General features: G+C 46.8%; 6 protein-coding genes across 6 annotated transcripts; 3 read left to right on the top strand and 3 right to left on the bottom strand.

The window, feature by feature from the left end:
* Positions 1-841: 841 nt before the first annotated feature.
* N7489_008138 (CFEM domain-containing protein) lies at positions 842-2398 on the bottom strand (the record flags this gene model as incomplete). The annotated part of the gene is made up of 7 exons (XM_056713888.1): positions 842-1193; positions 1249-1631; positions 1676-1743; positions 1792-1828; positions 1884-2068; positions 2118-2250; positions 2303-2398. 7 exons carry the CDS (start codon positions 2396-2398, stop codon positions 842-844), a joined length of 1254 nt encoding a protein of 417 aa, XP_056567603.1.
* A 1883-nt stretch (positions 2399-4281) lies between these two features.
* Positions 4282-4539, bottom strand: N7489_008137 (uncharacterized protein; the record flags this gene model as incomplete). Its single annotated transcript, XM_056713887.1, has 1 exon — positions 4282-4539. The coding sequence occupies one exon, from the start codon at positions 4537-4539 to the stop codon at positions 4282-4284; it is 258 nt and encodes an 85-aa protein (XP_056567602.1).
* A 2396-nt stretch (positions 4540-6935) lies between these two features.
* On the top strand, positions 6936-7283 carry N7489_008136 (uncharacterized protein; the record flags this gene model as incomplete). The annotated part of the gene is made up of 1 exon (XM_056713886.1): positions 6936-7283. The coding sequence occupies one exon, from the start codon at positions 6936-6938 to the stop codon at positions 7281-7283; it is 348 nt and encodes a 115-aa protein (XP_056567601.1).
* A 4286-nt stretch (positions 7284-11569) lies between these two features.
* Positions 11570-12895, top strand: N7489_008135 (glycoside hydrolase family 64 protein; the record flags this gene model as incomplete). Its single annotated transcript, XM_056713885.1, has 1 exon — positions 11570-12895. One exon carries the CDS (start codon positions 11570-11572, stop codon positions 12893-12895), a length of 1326 nt encoding a protein of 441 aa, XP_056567600.1.
* A 1250-nt stretch (positions 12896-14145) lies between these two features.
* Positions 14146-17028, top strand: N7489_008134 (putative sterol glucosyltransferase; the record flags this gene model as incomplete). The annotated part of the gene is made up of 7 exons (XM_056713884.1): positions 14146-14260; positions 14316-15003; positions 15056-15213; positions 15265-15628; positions 15695-16045; positions 16109-16770; positions 16826-17028. The coding sequence occupies 7 exons, from the start codon at positions 14146-14148 to the stop codon at positions 17026-17028; spliced, it is 2541 nt and encodes an 846-aa protein (XP_056567599.1).
* Positions 17029-17260: 232 nt separating this feature from the next.
* N7489_008133 (DUF2985 domain-containing protein) lies at positions 17261-18151 on the bottom strand (the record flags this gene model as incomplete). Its single annotated transcript, XM_056713883.1, has 2 exons — positions 17261-18037; positions 18101-18151. The coding sequence occupies 2 exons, from the start codon at positions 18149-18151 to the stop codon at positions 17261-17263; spliced, it is 828 nt and encodes a 275-aa protein (XP_056567598.1).
* Positions 18152-18603: the final 452 nt, after the last annotated feature.

Raw genomic sequence — 18603 nt, 5'->3', positions numbered from 1 at the left:
AGGATTCGGCGATCTAGTACGGTCGTGTAAAGAGAGGCCGCAATGTCGCCTCATGGCATCCCAATCTCGCATTTTATCCGGCCGGAAGAGGCAAATCTTGGCAAGTTATGCTAGTACAGCACCATACAGTTCAAAGGAACATCCATTATTTTACGCATCGACCACTTAGGCAGCTGGCGACTGCCACTGATTTGCGGTGCGGTAACAGCGACGTATCGAAGGTCTCATAAGAATAAGAACTAATTAGTTGACTGACGTATGTGATGAAGAACCCATACAACTGGCAAAATGCCTTGTGCCGAACCCAAAGCACTTGGTGGACAACTCGGCTTTAAGCTGTTCCTTGAATCAACAGGCCAAGATCATAATCAGTATGCACGCCCCATATTCCTCTTCCCTTGGTCCCGGTTATGGATTCCATTGAAAGATTTCACCCCTTTGAGGCAGGTGTGGTAGTCAACTTTCTTCATCCCAGTGAGAGCTTGGACGAACGACTCTCTAGTTATGACGTGGCACTTTCTCCACAAAATGCTCGATGCCAGACCTCGTAATCATCTTTCGATGTTCTTTGATATTAGACTAAGGCGCATATGGCGGTCTACACAGAATCACTTCCTGGGACTATGATTTATGAACCACGGTATTGGAAAATAGAACACGTATGTCTATTCATCCAAAGATACATATATACGAGCCAGAATCGTATTACTGCCCGCCCCGTTGAACCTTATCAGCCATCTCGTAACTCTGCATCAAGCAGCAGTAGCCAGGGATATGGTCGCGCCAAATAGTAGCAAAGCCAACAAGGTCACTTCGCCAGTCTCTGTGAAGACCCAGGACCTCACTGATCAGATCTTGCACCCGTGGCAACTAACTCGATATCACTATTTGTCTCTGACCGGGAAGCGTAATTCACAGAGTAGCTAACAGACTTATTGATATTGCCATTCGTCCCGGTCTGCTTGTGATAGTAGTCTACCGCGGGAGATGCGTAGGTTCGAGACGAACCTCCCAGCAATCCGGGGAATACTCGGCCAAGGAGAGCTCTGAATGCAGGCAGACAAGCGCACATGATGGCGATTTGGGTTTCGATGACGGACCAGTGGACGAGCGGGTATAGGCCGAGAGTCTGGTTGACGCCCCAGCGGTTGTTCCAGAAGACGACAACTCGGATTATAGCGATGATCGTTAGACTGATATTGGTAAGCACGTCATAATGATACAGAAAACGGGCCAGGGATTGCATACACAGCGCCCACGATAAACATCAATGCCACAGTTAGCTTCTTCCGTCGGGGCAACTGCAACTTGGTCACTTCGTACACCGGTAGCACGATCATAAGAGAGTCGACAAAGATATTCACTAGACAGTTGACGAGAGTTGAGTTGATGAAATTGATGCATTGCCCAGGTTCCTCATTCGTCCATCCAGTCCATGCTAGTCGGATGGGCAGACAGCGGAATGAGTCCACCAAAGCCCATATAATACCGATGGCGGCGTTAATACCGATAAGCGTGTATGCAAGATAAAGGAATGTCCTCGATTGGAAGATACGGAGTAGGAAGAGGCATACGGAGATCTTAGCGAGGGATATTTGAATCTTATATATCACGGCAAGACTTTGGAAATACTGCGCTAGTTAGCTTAGGTTGAGTCAAGGAGTGGGAGCCGAACTTGGTAGAACTTAGTGATAGCAGCGAAGTCGATGTCCCAGATATTTCGGCCAAAGCCGCTGCGAATCACTATGCTGTCAGCTCTTGTAAAATAGAGTATATATAGTGCAGGCTTACTATAGATATGGAGGACATATATAGCGACTCCTAGGACCTACGAGCCCGTTAAACATTAATATAATATAGGGGAACATCGAAAGGGCACTCACATATGAAGTAATGATTGTATAATCATCCCATCCCCATCCGCCAGCAAGACCGATGCCCTTAGCAACAATTCTCGCAACGAAGAAAAACGAGGCGAGAATAAGAGGAAGTAAAGTTGAGCCGCTAACCAGTGGAGGGCCTTCGAGTGGTGTGATATCACATTCTTGTTCATACAGCCTTTTCGTAGCTAGAATAGGTGAGCTAGATATATTAGGTCAAACATTAGTGAGACTTACTAAAAAATTCCTTAGTCGTGCAATTACTTGAAGCACAATCCAACAGTTCGGTTGGACGGGAGCGGCTGGCACAGAAGCATGTCGTATTGTTGCCCAGTGAGCAATCGGAGAACAATTCGTTGTCACAGGTGACCTAGTACACATTCTTCAGTAACAGACAACCCCTTTCCAGGCACGTTACGTACCGCGCACGAAGGAAAGACAGTCCCATTTAAGGCTGCGGCGTCAACCTCCAATACCAACGGAGCCAAAACAGCGAAAAAGCATAAGTTAATTTTCATCCCGGCGATGAACAAGTTCTGTGATTAACGTGAAAGTTACTGGAAGAGCAAACTCTTCCACGTCGGGCAGCGGCAGGTTTTGCTTTGACTTCTGTGTGAATGTCCCGAATGTGTAGCGTGGAGTCCTCCCACGTGTATGGTATAGTGTGTGTAAACATTCTACAAACCCATCATTGGGCCTTGAGCGATAGCCGCTAGATCAGCTCTCGGCTATTATGGATTCTTCGCCAATAACCACTAGCTAGGCTGAATGGAGGCCCCTGAGTGGAGATGATCGATCTGTTTCTAGCAATAGTATGGATATTGGGGTAATCTTAGCCATCGAAAGACCTATTCTCGGCCATTCTGAATAAAATACGCTCGGTTCTCGCCGTAGTTACTAGTGTCAGGGGTCGTTTGGCATGGAAACACCTTTTGGGATGGAGAGGGTCCTGATCGGTCCCCACTAGCAGAAGAAATTTCTGGCCGCCAAGAAATTCGCTGACTCCAGACCTTTATAGAACGGCACAATCGGCTCCAGACGAGCCCGAATTAGGGGGCAGCTCAGGTATGACGAGAAAGCGACATCGTTTTCGGGAAGTTTTTAAATCTCAGGACACTGGCTTCAGCCACACGGAGTTGGTGCCGGCATAATATACTCTACTTCTCTACCGATCTGGGGTACAATTGCATAATTTAGTATCGAATGACATGAAGCAGCTGTGGGATCCACTTTAAAGAGATTAATAGATCCATTTGTGTACCTTAGTTCCAAACAACCTCTGGCTGTGCAGTTTGAACAATTAATGTCTTTAATACATTACTACCTATATGTTTTAATAGTATTCTAATATACTAGACCATATATAGCTGGAGAGCCAAATGAAGCCGACCCTGACTGCTGATTTGCTGCACTGTGCTTACGGTAACTGGCACAGTCATGGAGCTGCATAAGGAGATTGTCCAGGTGCTCGGGACGAAGCGGCCGGATATTCAATTATAGAGTTACGTGGGCTCGCGCGCTACACCTAAACAAGGCAGAAAGCCCTATGCTAAGACGCATGGTTTACTCTTGGCCTCGTATACGGGCGATCATGAAGAAACTTCAACTTTTGAGCTCCAAACTTTGCAAATGAGCTGGGCTCTAAAAATGTCCATGGTTCACAAAACGAATTCATTCTGTTATCTCTTTCTGCCAGATCAGAGATATAGTGGAAAGTGTTGGTACACAACAGCATGACCCGATCAGCACAGACTACGATCAAAGTGACGGCCATTGCCTTTTGTGAAGTGCCGTCCCAAGCTCATGCAATAAACCACGCTCCGCTGTTAAACGAGCACGGTTGAAACCTAGTTGGAGTGTAGCAGTGCTATCTGAAACGAAGCTTCGTGGGGGGATATCCTCGTAGGAGTGCTAGTTCGCTCGTAGTCGTAGTAGACACTCCGGCCATCCTTCCGAAAGCGATCATCATATGAGCGTTGATTAACGGTAGAGGATTTGCTCAGGATCTGGGGCTGGTTCAGGAGGTCCCACAACCACTGTATTCGATATTGTTTCGGACGCTAAAGACTTTACAATGGCTGCCTGTTCGAACAGTGACATGCCTACGTCGGCCTTGTGGTTTCGCCACAATACCAAGGTCAGCTTCGTGTTGCAGCAGAAACGGAACTGCCAATAGCTCGTGGTATAAGCAGAGTAACAGCACCGGTTAGAGCAGGCATCCTGTGCATCCATGTCAGCGAGGCATCCAGCGGCAAGTATCTCTCAAAAACGGCATAATCAGGGAAATAGAACGGAGACAAGACATAAATGAGTGGAGAAGAGACATGGGGTTTTGATGATGCTTCAAAATCCGCACATTGATACCAAGCTGCAGCGCCCCTTCGAGCTCCCCACCTCCGATTCAGAGGCTGGAAGTCCTTGGAAGAATTGGAGTCTCGAGGTTCAAGCGGTCCCAGGGCTCCTTGGTAGCGGTAGGAATGCGAGGAGAATCGCCAGCCGTGCGGATGTTCCAAGATGCCAGTGTCGGGCTTATGGCGGAGAGGAGCCTATCGTCGAGAGCTCGCATTCTGATCACTGTGCCGCGGCAGCTCAGAATCGGCTTTTTGTCAGACGGTTGATGAAAGACAGACGGAGTCCCTAGAATCGGGGCCGCAGACATGAAGGTCTTTAGATACCCGTTCATACCAGGTGAGGATTCTGTAAGCTGGTAAGAGCTGTTCCACGAGACTTGAATTTTTCTTTCTTCGGCACACCGAGGCTGAACCCAACCGACGGCGCTTGCGGCTAGCAAACTCCATCGGGGGCGTCTCCAACGACCGCCTGAAAACTACGACGAGAAGTCAAGGGGCTTGCCGTCGTCGAGATGCCGGTCTGGGTACAGGCCGTGGGGCGGAGCAAGTTGGTATTGTGTTTGGCCAGCCTAGCTTATACCCCAGATTTTAAGGCACCTGGCACGGGCCAAACACAGCTAGGCTTGTTCATGAGGAGTCCTTGGTGAGGACATGTCCGACACCATTGCAGAGCACCAGAGACTCCCGCATTGTCTCTCTTTCTTCTTCCGTCCTCTACTTTTCACCTGGGCGATGTGGATTTTGCGATAGGTATTCTCCGCGAAATCAGTTGATCTGGCAGAGGCCAGAGTGGGGGGAGGAGGGGGAAGAAAGAGAGAGAGAGAGAGAGGGAGAGAGAGAGAGAGAATAAGGTTGCGTTCTCTGACTGGGTTATACTACTAGTTATTCAGTTAGTTAGAAAACAACTGAAGCCTGACAAACAGACATCCGCCTGTCTACCATAACAGTAACTAATGTAATCTAGAGGACGAATCATCGGTACAAAGAAATTACCATAGTTATGATGAACTCTCCCTATGTCACGTGACTTCTTCTTCCCCATGTATGTAGTCTGATCTACTTCCTTCCTCTGTATCACATACATAGCTCTGTGTCCAATACCTTATTGTACAGCCTTTATGATCTGCTTCATCCAGTAGATCTTATCAAGTTATAACCTGCCCACTTTGCCGAGCTTGCGGGAAACGGAAGATCTATCCACCGTGCTCCGAAAGATTATTCGTCTTTTGGAGCGTCCAACGAGCCCAATTCTGCCCAATATCATCCTTGCGAACTTCGAAGCGTAGTCAGGACCTTCGGAGCTTGTAGGCTATTAATCCGATAGAAGCGATTGACATTGAAATTTGCTGTGGTATTGAGAGGAAACCTCGTCACTATTTGCTCTTTCAATATGGTACTTCACCGCAGTCACTAGGTGGGTTCCACTATCCAGGAAGACGACAATACAAAAGCAATCAATAGATGGACCATTTATATATGTAAGATTAGCAGTCGGAGATAATATGGGAAGTAGGATACTTACATCTACTAAGTGTATTTTCTATCCTACCATCGAGTCAATTAACAAGAGAACACAATCTGTGTCCAGAACATGAAAGTGGCATTCAAGCTTCCGCCTATAGCTTGTGCACGTGCTGACTGCTTCGCGGGTGGATCGAATGAGTGGTCGAAGCTTTAGGGCTTGAACTTACTATAGATAACAATGAACGGGGCAGAGACTTGTATACAATTAATCAATGAACTTGGTAGCCGAAGACTTAAATTTTGGCTGAGGGGCCGGGGGTGTGAATCGCTTCCGAATAATGGGGACTGGATGGATATGTGAGGGAAGAATTTACCTTCACATCTGAATCCTCGGTAACGCTGTCGTGTTTGTGCATGATCCCTTCTACTGCATATACAAATGATGTTTTAGAAACCCCGCTCAGATGTGGCGACGGTACAAGTGAATAGCAATGGCGTAAGGTCTGGACAGGCTCGGAAGTTGCCAACATGTGTATGGATGTTCTCGACCCCATATTCAGACATTTCTGGCGTATCATAACATTCTTGCAAGCAGACATGCTCACTTCATACCTAGGATAAGTGCACCTGGGTTTTGGGGTAGCTATCGCACATGTAGGAAGTAGTGCTGCATAGTTTCTGTGAACTTAGTTTTCAGTAGCCACTTACCCCTTACACATACTTGGCTCAATACGAGGGTTTCCCCGCGGCATTTCGTACACTTGCCGAATACAATTAACCCTTGGCATCTCCTCGACACAGATGTTTTGTCGGTCCAACATTCTAAGCTTATTGATCAATCACCCTTATTTCTGGCAGCATTTCCATCTTCACAGTAGGGGTCATAGAGTATAATGTAAATATCTTACCCGCGACGACTTTAGTAGACGGGCCTTTATCAATGAACACCGGAGCCAAATCCCAGATGTCCTCCATAGGAATATCCACGAATCGGATCAGACTAGCTACATTTTATTCTGGCTTATTCTGTCTAGAAAGATGATCCCAGCCACAGATGGAAAGAGTTTACCGACATCCTCATACCAGTTCCTTCACGCTTAAATTCCCACCACCTCCATTGCAAGTCAATGATGACGTCAATGCTTCTTTTCTTACACAACAATTCAACCAAGCTTTTCAATGCCGCTAACGTTTAGCGACACCCAGTCCATGTTATAAGGCACGGCGTGTCCTCAACGCCATGGCAAATGGAGGCAGCAACGCCATCATTATCACCACTGCTATTTTGTTGGGCTTTTCGCTAATCACTGTTTGTCTCCGGTGTTTTGTCCGACTGAAAATTGTGAAGTCATTTGGATCCGATGATGTGTTGTTGGTAGCAGCGGCAGTAAGTCTCAACGGAAAAGTGTCTTCTAATTACGGAGAGGTCAAACTAAAATACGCGAAGATCTTTAATATAGTATTCGCTGTATGTGGAATCGTGGGCGCCCTGTACGGGATGGGAAAGGCGCCGGCGTATTTAAGTCATCGACCGGACGATGTTCGCCGTGGTTTGCTGGTTGGTGTTCATGACACACGCATCTTCTGATAAGTAGAGCTTGCTGACTATTGTGGTCGATAGTGTTGGTGGCTAGGACAGATATTTTACGTATTTACTTGCACCATTACCAGACTATCTATTGCCACCACCCTCCTTCGTCTTACGATCCAGCGCATCCATTTATGGGTTCTTTACGGTATTATGGTGATTTCGACGGCGGTGGGAATCGTCTTTCTTTTCTTCACAATCTTCCAATGTCGCCCAGTCGCGCACTATTGGAATCGATCATCAACGAAAGGCCGCTGCCTTGACATAAATATTCTTCTGGGTATCGTCTATATGTATAGTGGGGTGGCGGCAGCATGCGATTTCACCATTGGCTCTTTACCTATTTTCATGGTCTGGGGGCTTCAGATGAAGCGTGGAACGAAATTCGTCTTGTCGACAATTTTGGGACTTGCTTATATGTTCGTATACTCCAATTTCCCTCTTATCCTAGAGCTTATGCTGATGATGAGCAGAGCTAGCGTGGCTGTCATAGTCCGTATCCCATTTTTGCATTACGCAGGCAGACCAGACTTCCTTTGTGAGTTGATTCGCATCGTCCACATACCACTTCGGTCTAATTTAGCAGACGAAACAACACAGATTTCGATATGGTCGAACGTAGAAGCCAGTTTAGGGATAGCTGCCAGTAGCCTAATAACCCTTCGACCTTTGCTTCGAGCTTTAACAAATCCGGGTTCATCAATAACGAACCAGCACGGACGCGTTACTTCCTTTCCGGTTCTGAATAGTTGTTCTGATGGTGAGGACCTTGAATCGCCTCGCGAATACCAAACTGGCATTTATAACCGCGGTCATTTTACAAATTAACGAGGTCAACTTCTTGGTTTGCAATGTAGGAGATGGACGGGAAAGCTTGTGACACTTGTAAAATGGGTACACTAGCACCTTCACTAACCGGCTACCGATGCGAACCCATGCTGTAATGTATTGAACAAGAAAGATCTTTGCAGTGTTGAATTGATTTTGCAATAGCTCTCTGCGTAGCCCTCGCATTTCCTTGATGACGGGGCTTGTCGTATACTTGTCCCAAAATAAAAGTGAGTGTCACTGGTGAGCTCATGGGAACCAATAAGACATGGAGCGCTCGGATGGTCACGAGATATAATTGACCTCGGTTGTTTAATGTACACTCTGATCTGGCTTGGATCGTCAACAAAACGGTGAGGTAATTTTAAACCACACATACAAGGCTGTCACCGATGCATCGATGAAGATGCAACGAGTTAATGTCACACTATCAATTATAACGTCGGGCGAAAGAGCCACTGACCATGCGGAAATCAAGAAACCGCAAATATAAACGCAAGAACGGTTTGGATTAAGCTATCTTCATGATATCTTTAGTATCTCATTATCATACTAAACAATGCGCTGTTTCACCTGAACCTGAAAATATATATCCTGAAATCCGACTTCGATATGTCTGAAGAAACCATCACCGAAGTTGAAGTACTGGATAGTGTTGGAGTCACTATCGATACAACCGCAAACCACCTTGGACGCAATAGAATCGACAGAAGTACCTTTCGATAATATCTTTGCGATTATTCCAACCTCGCTGCGTCCGATCGCCAACTGCTTAAGGCTGCAAGGCATAACTTTCGATGTGCCAATCGTGCCTTGTTTCTAGCCGAGGCGCATAAGGAATTGGTATGCTGGCTGGCGAAAACAACCACAATATCTCATCAAAATCCATTAAATGGTATAGTCGGAAGAAAATCGTTCCCAAACACCACCTGCCATTACTTGGAGTTTCGTCGCAAACGTCCCATCCAAGAAGCCAACTACAGCGTATCAAGAAGACAGCAGATCAAGTATATATGACCTTGACGACGCCAATGTAATCCCCCCGCCTACTTGGGCTTGCGGCTATCTTCTGACCGCCAAGTAGATCCTAATTTCTTAAATAATGTTATACGATACCGCATAATCCGGGATCAGCGAGTTGAGTCTCCACTAGTAGGCGAGTATATACCCTTTCATTTGAACGATGAAACAACCTAAGTCACCTTCTATTGTCGCGATCCTTGAACTTGTCAATAGGGCCATCCGTGCCCACAAGAAGCTCCCTCAGTAAGCAAATGTCGCGAAGCTTCAGGGTTGAATCTTGTTAGATGCCTTAGCATCACATTTATGATAGAGCTAGATTGTCTGCCTGCCATCTCTCTCTCTCTCTCTCCTCTTTTCGTCCACCTAATACATACTGTGCTTTCTCTATCCGCTTATCATCAGTATCGTAACTCTATGAAATCTCTAGCCTTGAAGGCACAACATTGTCGCATTTTAAAAGGCTCCTACGCCGTTTCAATTGGCTACTTTTATACTTTTAAGGAAAATTCATAGTGTCCGGTTGGAACGTTTACATTCCCTGATTGATGTTCAGCCGCACGCCTTAAGTCCAATGGTATTGGAGGGTAGGTACAGCCAGGGAGATATTGCGGGGTAGAAATCTTCTGTAGGGCACACGTCCTTCTTACTGCGTGTAATATGTAGTATTAGCGAATCCATTCTTTTCCGTTGAACGACCGTAAGTTGAATGTTTCCGCTATCTGAAGATGCCTGCGGATGATTTCGCAACTGGGGCACATCTTCTATATCTCGGGATACCCAATTTATGTTCTCCACAGGAAGACTTCTGGCAAAGGCGGCTTTTGACCATCCGATAACTCGAACCACGACCCTAAACTTGAATACCGGGCATCATAATATAACTACTCCAGAAAGTGCAGTTTACTAATGAGTCATGAAAACGTAAAGCATAAAAGCCAGCGTATGATTTAGAAATTGTATACATCGTAAAACAAGCTAAGAAGGTACACAACTTCTCAAAGCAAACTCGATGGTAAAAATCGGGGGAATGAAACAGGGCAAGGTTTACAGTAGCGATTGGCGGGCTAGAAATGTCCTCAATAACAAACACAAGGCCTTGCAAACTGTCGAAGATTAATGACTACGGGACTGGCATGAGGCTTGACCGCGGTGGATATGGTTGGAAATAAAATTTATACGATAGAGTAAGACGAATAAAAGGGGGATTATCTAGGTAGTTAGGATTTCTACACATAATGATTGATAATAGATACATGTTGCCTTGCTCGACATTCGTTTCCCCTTGAACCTTAGATGAACACGCTCCCTTACAGCGCTGTCCAGGTAAAATAACGGAAAGAAACACCATATATAGGCAATCCAAAGGGAGATGTTGCGTCACCCTCGATGCCAGACACGCGCAGAGCAAACGTATATCAACCGAACTGGATATACCGGTTAGAAGTGAAATATGGGAAGAATAATTGGAATATAACAAGTTTAGCACTGCTTAAATCAGCTCAGAAGGTATGAATTCCTGATCTACGTAGGAAGACCGGAGTTCTCAAATGAATGTGTTGGAAATTGATCACCGAATATGCGCAGGGGTGTTGCAATGAGTTACATTCCTAGGCCGAGTTTACCTCCGCTCTTGTTGCGCGTAGCCATTTGTCGTAGCCATTTGTAGGAGCAGGGCATACAGTATCCTTGTTCTATTGCATAATTACGACCTTACGACTCACCGCTCGTATTACTTTACCACCATCTAAGTTATATACTGCGGTAGCTTGAATTTCCATTTTACATGCCCATTAAAAAGGCCGGCCTCATATTCAAAACTTTGTAACCCTTCATTCTTCCCATTCCAGGCATAACGAGAAGGCCATATGTCTACTGAAACATATGTCTACATAGATATTTTGTCTCCGTCTTTAACAGGTTCAATTGGCTTTGATTACATTATTACCCCGCCCTCAAGGTTCACTTCAGTGTTGGAAAAAGAGAAACACTGAAATACCAAACTACTATTCTGTAAACACGAAATTGATTGAAAAAGAGGAAGCTAGAAAATATCATTGATGTTATTAACGTGTTATTTTGTTTTCTTTTCGGTCCCCTTTATTCATTTAGTGCATACTTCTACGAGCTATTATCTTAGGCCAGTGGTCAAGAAATGTGCCAGATGGGAAGCGCGGATCTGGTATGCATTGTCCCGACGTTCTTCACTGGAACTCGGTAGTTAATATAATAGACGTCTCTCGGCTATCATAAAACAGCCCCAGCATCCACTCTAAGGACTCTACATGTTATCTATTTGTGAATCAAGTTGAACTTCTCGGACCTGTTGCTTCTTACTACGTTCGTTCGGTATGCAGACCTTGCTTTACTCAACATTAAAACCTCTGTTTCTCTTCCGAAGAGATTATTTCTTATAATCGTCAGAGTCATCTATTACGATGCGTACATTCTCAGTCCTTGCGGCCACAATAACTGCTGCATTCACTTGTTATGCTTTGGCCGTTCCTATCATTGTTCATCCTGGTGATGCGAATGACCTTCTCACCACATCTCGAGATACTGTCAATGAGACAATTTCCACCAAGGAGTCTGCTGATCCTGGCCATCTGTCAACCGCTACATTCGAACAGCTCTCCGTCTCAGTGTACAACAATATCAACAGTAACAATATCAAAGTATACGTTACTGGACTCGATCCCAACAGGAACCTTGTCTTACTCACTCCTAATGGGACTTGGTACAGACCAGCCGAAAGCAGCGATGCCACCGGGCCTCAAAAAATCAAGGAAGACATCGCTATCCCTATTGGCGCTTATGGAACAGCTACTCCTATTACCCTCCCGACCCATGTGTCCTCAGGTCGAATTTGGGTCGCAGATGGTGACCTAACCTTCTTTACGGCGGTAGTTGGCGTTGGCATTCTATCCCTTGTCGAGCCCTCTGCGGTTAATCCAAATGATCCCAGTGCAGCCGCCAACTGGGGATTCGTCGAGCTCACAACGGACTCTAGCGGAATCACAGTCAATCTAAGCTATGTTGACTTTGTCGGTCTCCCCCTTGGTATCGAGATTCAGGGCAGTGGGGGCACGCAAACCACCCCCGGCGTGGTTAAGAATGCTTTATCATCCATATGCAATGCTCTGGCGGTACAATCATCTTTAGATGGCCAGCCCTGGAAAGAGCTCTGCATGACCAACAACAAAGGCAATATTCTCCGCGTGATTTCTCCTTACAACTACATGGCCCTTTACCCGACTGCCTTCGATTCCTACTGGACCAACTATATCTCTCAGGCGTGGTCTACATACGAGGACGCACCTCTCACCGTTGATACGCAGGCATCAGCTGGCCTCGTAAACTGTACAGTGTCAAGTGGTATCTTGACGTGCGCTGGAGACAATCGAGGATACCCGCAGCCAGTGGCCAGCGATATCTTTGGCTGCAATAGTGGCCCATTTGAACTCGAGGCCAGCGACAATGCTGTTCATCAGGCTGTTGTGCCACGTCTATGTGCTGCAATCAACCGATCAACACTTTTGCTCGGAGGTGGTAATGTACAACCGAGGCTCGCCTCAACTCATTACTACACGGTATCACCGACAAATTATTACAGCAAGTTTGTCCATCAGCATGAGAGCCGAGGGAAGGGCTATGCCTTTGCTTATGATGACGTGACACCTGATGACGCGCCAAATGCCTCTGGGCTTCTCTCTGATCCCAACCCCACACTCCTCACTATAACCATTGGAGGGTCAACGGCCTAGAACTGGGTGAAGCTTTCTCTTGGGTAACTATTCAGTGTACAAGTGAAGGAATTTGAAAAATCCAATGTAGATACTAAGTTAAATGCATATTTTGCGTATTGGTGCTGTATTGGTGCTGTATTTCCTTTGCAATCTGCTGCCAGCAGTAGTAGCCCTCATTGGTATGGCCGGGCTAGCTTTCGAATACATACGAGGGCTGCCAGAGTTTTGCTGGTTTATCCTGACCGGCTGCTGTTTGGTTTGAGGATCATGTTGCCAATTGACATGGTGTTTTTCATCATCGATACGAACCTGAGAGTTTGAGCGTCACAACCCGTAACAGGAACGACGAGAAGCAGCTTTTTAAAGCCAGAAACCAACGGAATCATAGAACAATACTATAGGAGAAACCATCCTGCCAAGGTGTATAATGTAAACCAAAATTTAGCTGAAAGTGAAGATGGATTTCGCCCAGTCAAAGCAAACTCTGCGATTGACAAGTCGCATACATCCGGACAAGCTTAGCGAAAAAGCAGGCGCTCATGCTTCTGATCGGAACCAGGGGTGCGAGCTTTACCCTACCACCGTACGAACATATCTTTCCTCCAGAAGCCAGATTCAAACCGCAGGTCCCTCTCTCATATCCGGTTAATATCTAGAGTCTGGCAGCGGCGATTTGGGAGTTATTGGGCATCAAGGCATTATTCCGTAATAAATATGTTACAAACGATGAGATGGGTTCCCAGCATATTGACGTGTTAGGCCCGATGCCCACTAGTTGTTGGGAACGCTGGAAAGAACCTGGGGAATTCTTTGATCCAAGTATATCCTCTGAAGTCCCGATCCCTGGCGTTGGGTCAAAACCTGAGTGATTGAACCGGTTATCGTGGAGTTGGGAGGCGGTGATAAAGGCGGTATAGTGGAGTGAGGTATGCAAAAAGAGCACCCACTTCCTAGCATTCTCTTAACCAGCATCACCATCCAATGAGCATCAGTTAGGCCTTCGGGCCCCTTTTATTTACTCATCCTCAAATACGTCATCCTTACCATCCTTGCCATCTCATCCATGGATAGCCTTGTACGAGTGGAGATCCAATAGGGCGCTAGTCATCCCGCACGGACCAATATTGAAGTTTCAATTGGGATCCACCAATCCCAACCTGCCGAAGGGTACGAGTACGAGGCTAGCCCATCTCTTATTTGCTATTAGAAGCTCAGCTTTCCCAGATTCTTCCAAGGTTAACTTCAAGATTTCTCATCAAGTTCGAAACATGGGAGCCTCCACACACGCTGGAATTGGTGAAGAACAAGAGGAGGGGTCGGCCCCTCCACCATATTCGTTGGTTGCCGACGGTGGACTCGTGGCAGAATCGGGGAACGTCCAAGGTAGGTCGAGCGACGAGGATAATGATTTGTCGGGCGGTTCTGATACTCGTTATAGGCGACGGCCGAATTGATGTGAACCTGGAGTCTAAGATTGCCAGAACCCTCGCCAAAGTCATCGACCTGCAGCAAGAAGATATCCACAATCCACCTCCAGACTATATTGACCCTACCAAGCAAGCAACGTCATGCGAATTTGATCTCAGCATTGTCATTCAGATCGTGGGAAGTCGTGGAGACGTACAACCTTTCATCGCGCTCGGGAATGCGTTACAAAAGCATGGTCATCGGGTCCGAATTGCCACACATGATGTCTTCGCAGACTTCGTACACGAGTCAGGATTAGAGTTCTTTCCCATCGGCGGAGATCCTGCCGAGTTGATGGCATTTATGGTCAAGAATCCCGGTTTGATTCCGCAAATGAAGACACTCCGCGCAGGGGAGGTGCAAAGAAAACAGGCTATGGTAGCGACAATGCTCGATGGGTGCTGGAGATCCTGCATTGAAGATGACCCAGTCACAAACCAGCCATTTGTTGCAGATGCCATCATTGCCAATCCTCCTAGCTTTGCGCACGTTCACTGTGCGCAGGCTCTAGGCGTTCCAGTCCATTTGATGTTTACAATGCCATGGAGCAGTACCAAGGCGTTTCCACATCCTCTCGCCAATCTAAATCCGTCTTCTATGGATCCTCGGACAGCAAATTGGGTTTCTTATGGAGTTGTTGAGTGGTTGACATGGCAAGGGTAAGTTTACCTATGGGGAATAGGGCTTAGGAGACTGACATGGTTAATTTAGGCTCGGAGATGTGATCAATCGATGGCGGGTTTCAATAGACTTGGAGCCTGTTCCCGCAACAGAAGGGCCATCCCTCGCCGAGACGTTGAAGATACCCTATACATATTGTTGGTCTCCTGCCCTTGTGCCGAAACCACGGGACTGGCCGGGTCACATTGGTATGTCATCACTTTAGTTTCCTGTTGCAATGATAAAGCTGAATCGGTTAGATGTCTGCGGATTTTTCTTTAGAGATCCCCCATCCTATTCCCCACCCTCAGAGCTAAGGGAGTTCCTGCAAGCTGGCCCCCCTCCTGTCTATATAGGCTTCGGCAGTATTGTGGTTGATGACCCTCAAAAGCTAATAGACACCGTTGTCATTGCGGTGGTAAGGGCAGGTGTACGTGCAATCATTTCAAAGGGTTGGAGTGGGCTAGTCGGAAGCGCAAACCCCAATATCTATTATATTGGCGACTATCCGCATGAGTGGCTCTTTCAACATGTCGCTGCAGTAGTTCATCATGGGGGCGCAGGAACTACTGCGTGTGGTCTCCTAAATGGGCGACCAACTGCTATCGTGCCTTTTTTCGGCGAGTGAGTTATCAATTTTTTAACGGACCCGTCTTTGAGCTGCGAAACCACAAGTACTGATTCTCCTAGCCAACCCTTCTGGGGCAACATGGTTGCTAGAGCCGGCGCTGGACCTAAACCTATTCCATTTGCATCTCTCAACTTTCAGACACTGACAGCTGCTATCCAATTTTGCCTCACCCCAGAGGCAACAGAAGCCGCACGTAAGTTGGCTATCAAGATGCAGACCGAATCGGGTGTAACCGCGGCCGTGGAATCATTCCATCGGAATCTCCCCGTGGACAAAATGAGATGCAGTTTAATGCCCAACCAGGTTGCAGTCTGGAGATATAAAAAAGGCAAAAACAGCGTGACCCTGTCAAATGCAGCCGTGCAGATCTTGATTGAACACCAAAAGATAGAAGAAAAACGTCTTCAATTGTTCGTACCCTAACTCGAGCTAGTATATGAACTTACTAACCAATGACACTCGTGCTCCATCAGTCACCTCGCCAATCCAATCATTATTGAACATCGCCGCTGGGATCCTATAACTGGAATGTTGGCTGCAGCTACCAAAACCGGGTCAAGTATGCTCGGCTCGACCGCTGATATGATTTACAACCCATACAAGGAATACAAACGCGGTCGTTCTCCCAACACATCAGCCAGGGGCTTGCAAGCCCCTGCGCTCCCAGGCAGCTCGGTTTCACGGGAATCCTCGTCAACAAGAATCTCTTCTGCAGATGGAGCAAATTCGCATAATAGTCGGACGCCATCCGTTGGACCTGGGTCCGAAATTCAACCCGAGGAAAGCAGAAATGGGTTATTGGTCGCAGGCAGCATGCTAGGCGCGACAATGAAAGGCTTCGGCAAATTCACGGGATCATACTTCAAAGGGGTGATAGTTGACATTCCACATGCCACTGCAGAAGGCTTCCGACAGGTTCCTCGACTTTATGGGGAAACGCCCAAGGACTACGGCGGGGTTCAGGATTGGAAATCCGGTGCGATTGTTGGTGGCAGGAATTTCGTGGATGGCATGACTGATGGCTTCACCGGTCTCTTTACACAACCTGTCAATGGAGCAAAGGAGGAGGGTGCTTTAGGTGCAGTCAAGGGTTTTGCGAAGGGCACTGCTGGGCTTGCAACAAAGGTCCCCTCTGGTAAGCAATTATCCCAATTCAGCTACGGAACAAGCTAACTTTGCCGTACGATAAGCCGGGCTCGGACTAGTGGCTTATCCTTTTCAAGGAATTAGTAAAAGTATTGAGGCGGCGTTCCGTACACAAAGTCGCAAGGCCATTGTGAAGGCACGGCTAAAGGATGGGTATTATGAAGCAAGAAGTATGCAGATGACTGATGAACAGCGGCGAGGGATTCTGCACTCATTTGACCGATCCCTTCGCTCATCGGATGCATGAATAGACTTAATTTCTGGATATCGACAATCCTACTGCTCAATATATCACAGTCGTCTGAGGAAGGAGAATTTTCAAAGCCTAGACCTGCGAAATTGCAGATAGACAATATAATAGCTGGCTTCCTATAAGAGTAAATACGCACAGTCGCCATTGAAGTAATTTTTCATTGCAAGCGTCAAATTGTACCAAGTCAACTAAAAGACACGATACTCAAAGAATCCTTTCAATGATCTCATAAATTCGGCTTTATAGAAGTATAATCGCCGCTCTTTCCCCCTGGTATAATTGGTTCCGTAGCCCGAGGGATCAAAAGAAGAGCACCGGGGTGCTCGCTAGCTTTCTTCACGCGCTTCTTCTCCAACCACATCACAATCCCAGCAACACCAGCAACAACACAAGCAAGGCCGACGAAGAGACCAGTTGTCCAACTCGGCCGGTCAAAACGATTCATTGCCCACATGCAAACAGCCAAGCAAATCTGAAAGACTGTATTGAGGATATTACCCCACACCACAACATCCATTTTCCACAACGGGGTGGGCGTAGCCTGTTCAGCCGCTGGGTAATTTTGCTGCGTGTCGATTGGAAGAACACTTAGCTCTTGAGCTTTTAGGAACCAGTTCTTATGAATCTCCGCCAGGCGGGTGAACCCTTTCCGTCGGCTAGCTCCCGACCAGCCCAATCGCCAGAAGAACCATTGGTAAAGGTCACGGATACGCCACGGTGCTAACCCAAATCCAGTAACACAGAATAAGGCATTCAAGATTTGGGAATCGATCTCAATCCAAATGCGGCGCGATGAATCGAGGCTATCGCAAGTTGGATGACACATTGCGGGCGCTGCATTGCACATCAACAGGAAGAGCATCCCACCCCATGCGACCACATTCAGACCGTAAATTGTAATGCAAGCTCCCAATGGTGTACACATCCACCGAATGAAGGCATGGGCCTTTTCTTGCCATGAGGCCTTGGGAATAGTCTCGGCCGTGTTGTTGGGAACAGTCATCTGCAACAGGCATCAGTGATGAATTTCATGAAATTGTTTATTATCATGACTCGAGGTGCTAACCTGGCTATCGGATAGCAATAATTTAACGGTGCTAGTACTGTCGACTTCCATCTCGTCAATATTCGGCATCAATCTCTAGTTCATTATGTGTCCAAATTGAAATCGGTGGAACTAATATATTTGACCACAGGGTGGAGATTTAATATATAAGGCTAGAAAAGAGTGATCCGCAAATAATTCACCATAAATTTGCCACGCCATGCAATAAGAGTTTTTTACACTTTCAAGGCAAGTCTACGGAGTACGGAGTAGCAGGTCCCTGATTCAATAACGTGAAATGTGGACCAAAATAGACACAACCCATGTGGGGCTGTGCCGTTTAGTTTAATCACCGTAGCCAATGGAATAGCGGAGGCTTAGGACCCACCAGTACTCGTATTCATTCCCTGTTTGGGAGATATGGTCTTGGCGTCGTCGGGGTTATCGTTGCTTTGTATGGAGGCGGCGCAAGTGGAACGTGACAATCTGTGTATTTCTATTGACACTCCATCTGGCCTTACAGG

This window comes from Penicillium chrysogenum (assembly GCF_028827035.1).
Source record: "Penicillium chrysogenum strain IBT 35668 chromosome Unknown utg000004l_segment0_segment0, whole genome shotgun sequence".
Lineage (NCBI taxonomy): Eukaryota > Fungi > Ascomycota > Eurotiomycetes > Eurotiales > Aspergillaceae > Penicillium > Penicillium chrysogenum.
The sequence above is the reverse complement of the archived record's forward strand: the minus strand, read 5'-3'. Positions and strand labels throughout refer to the sequence as shown.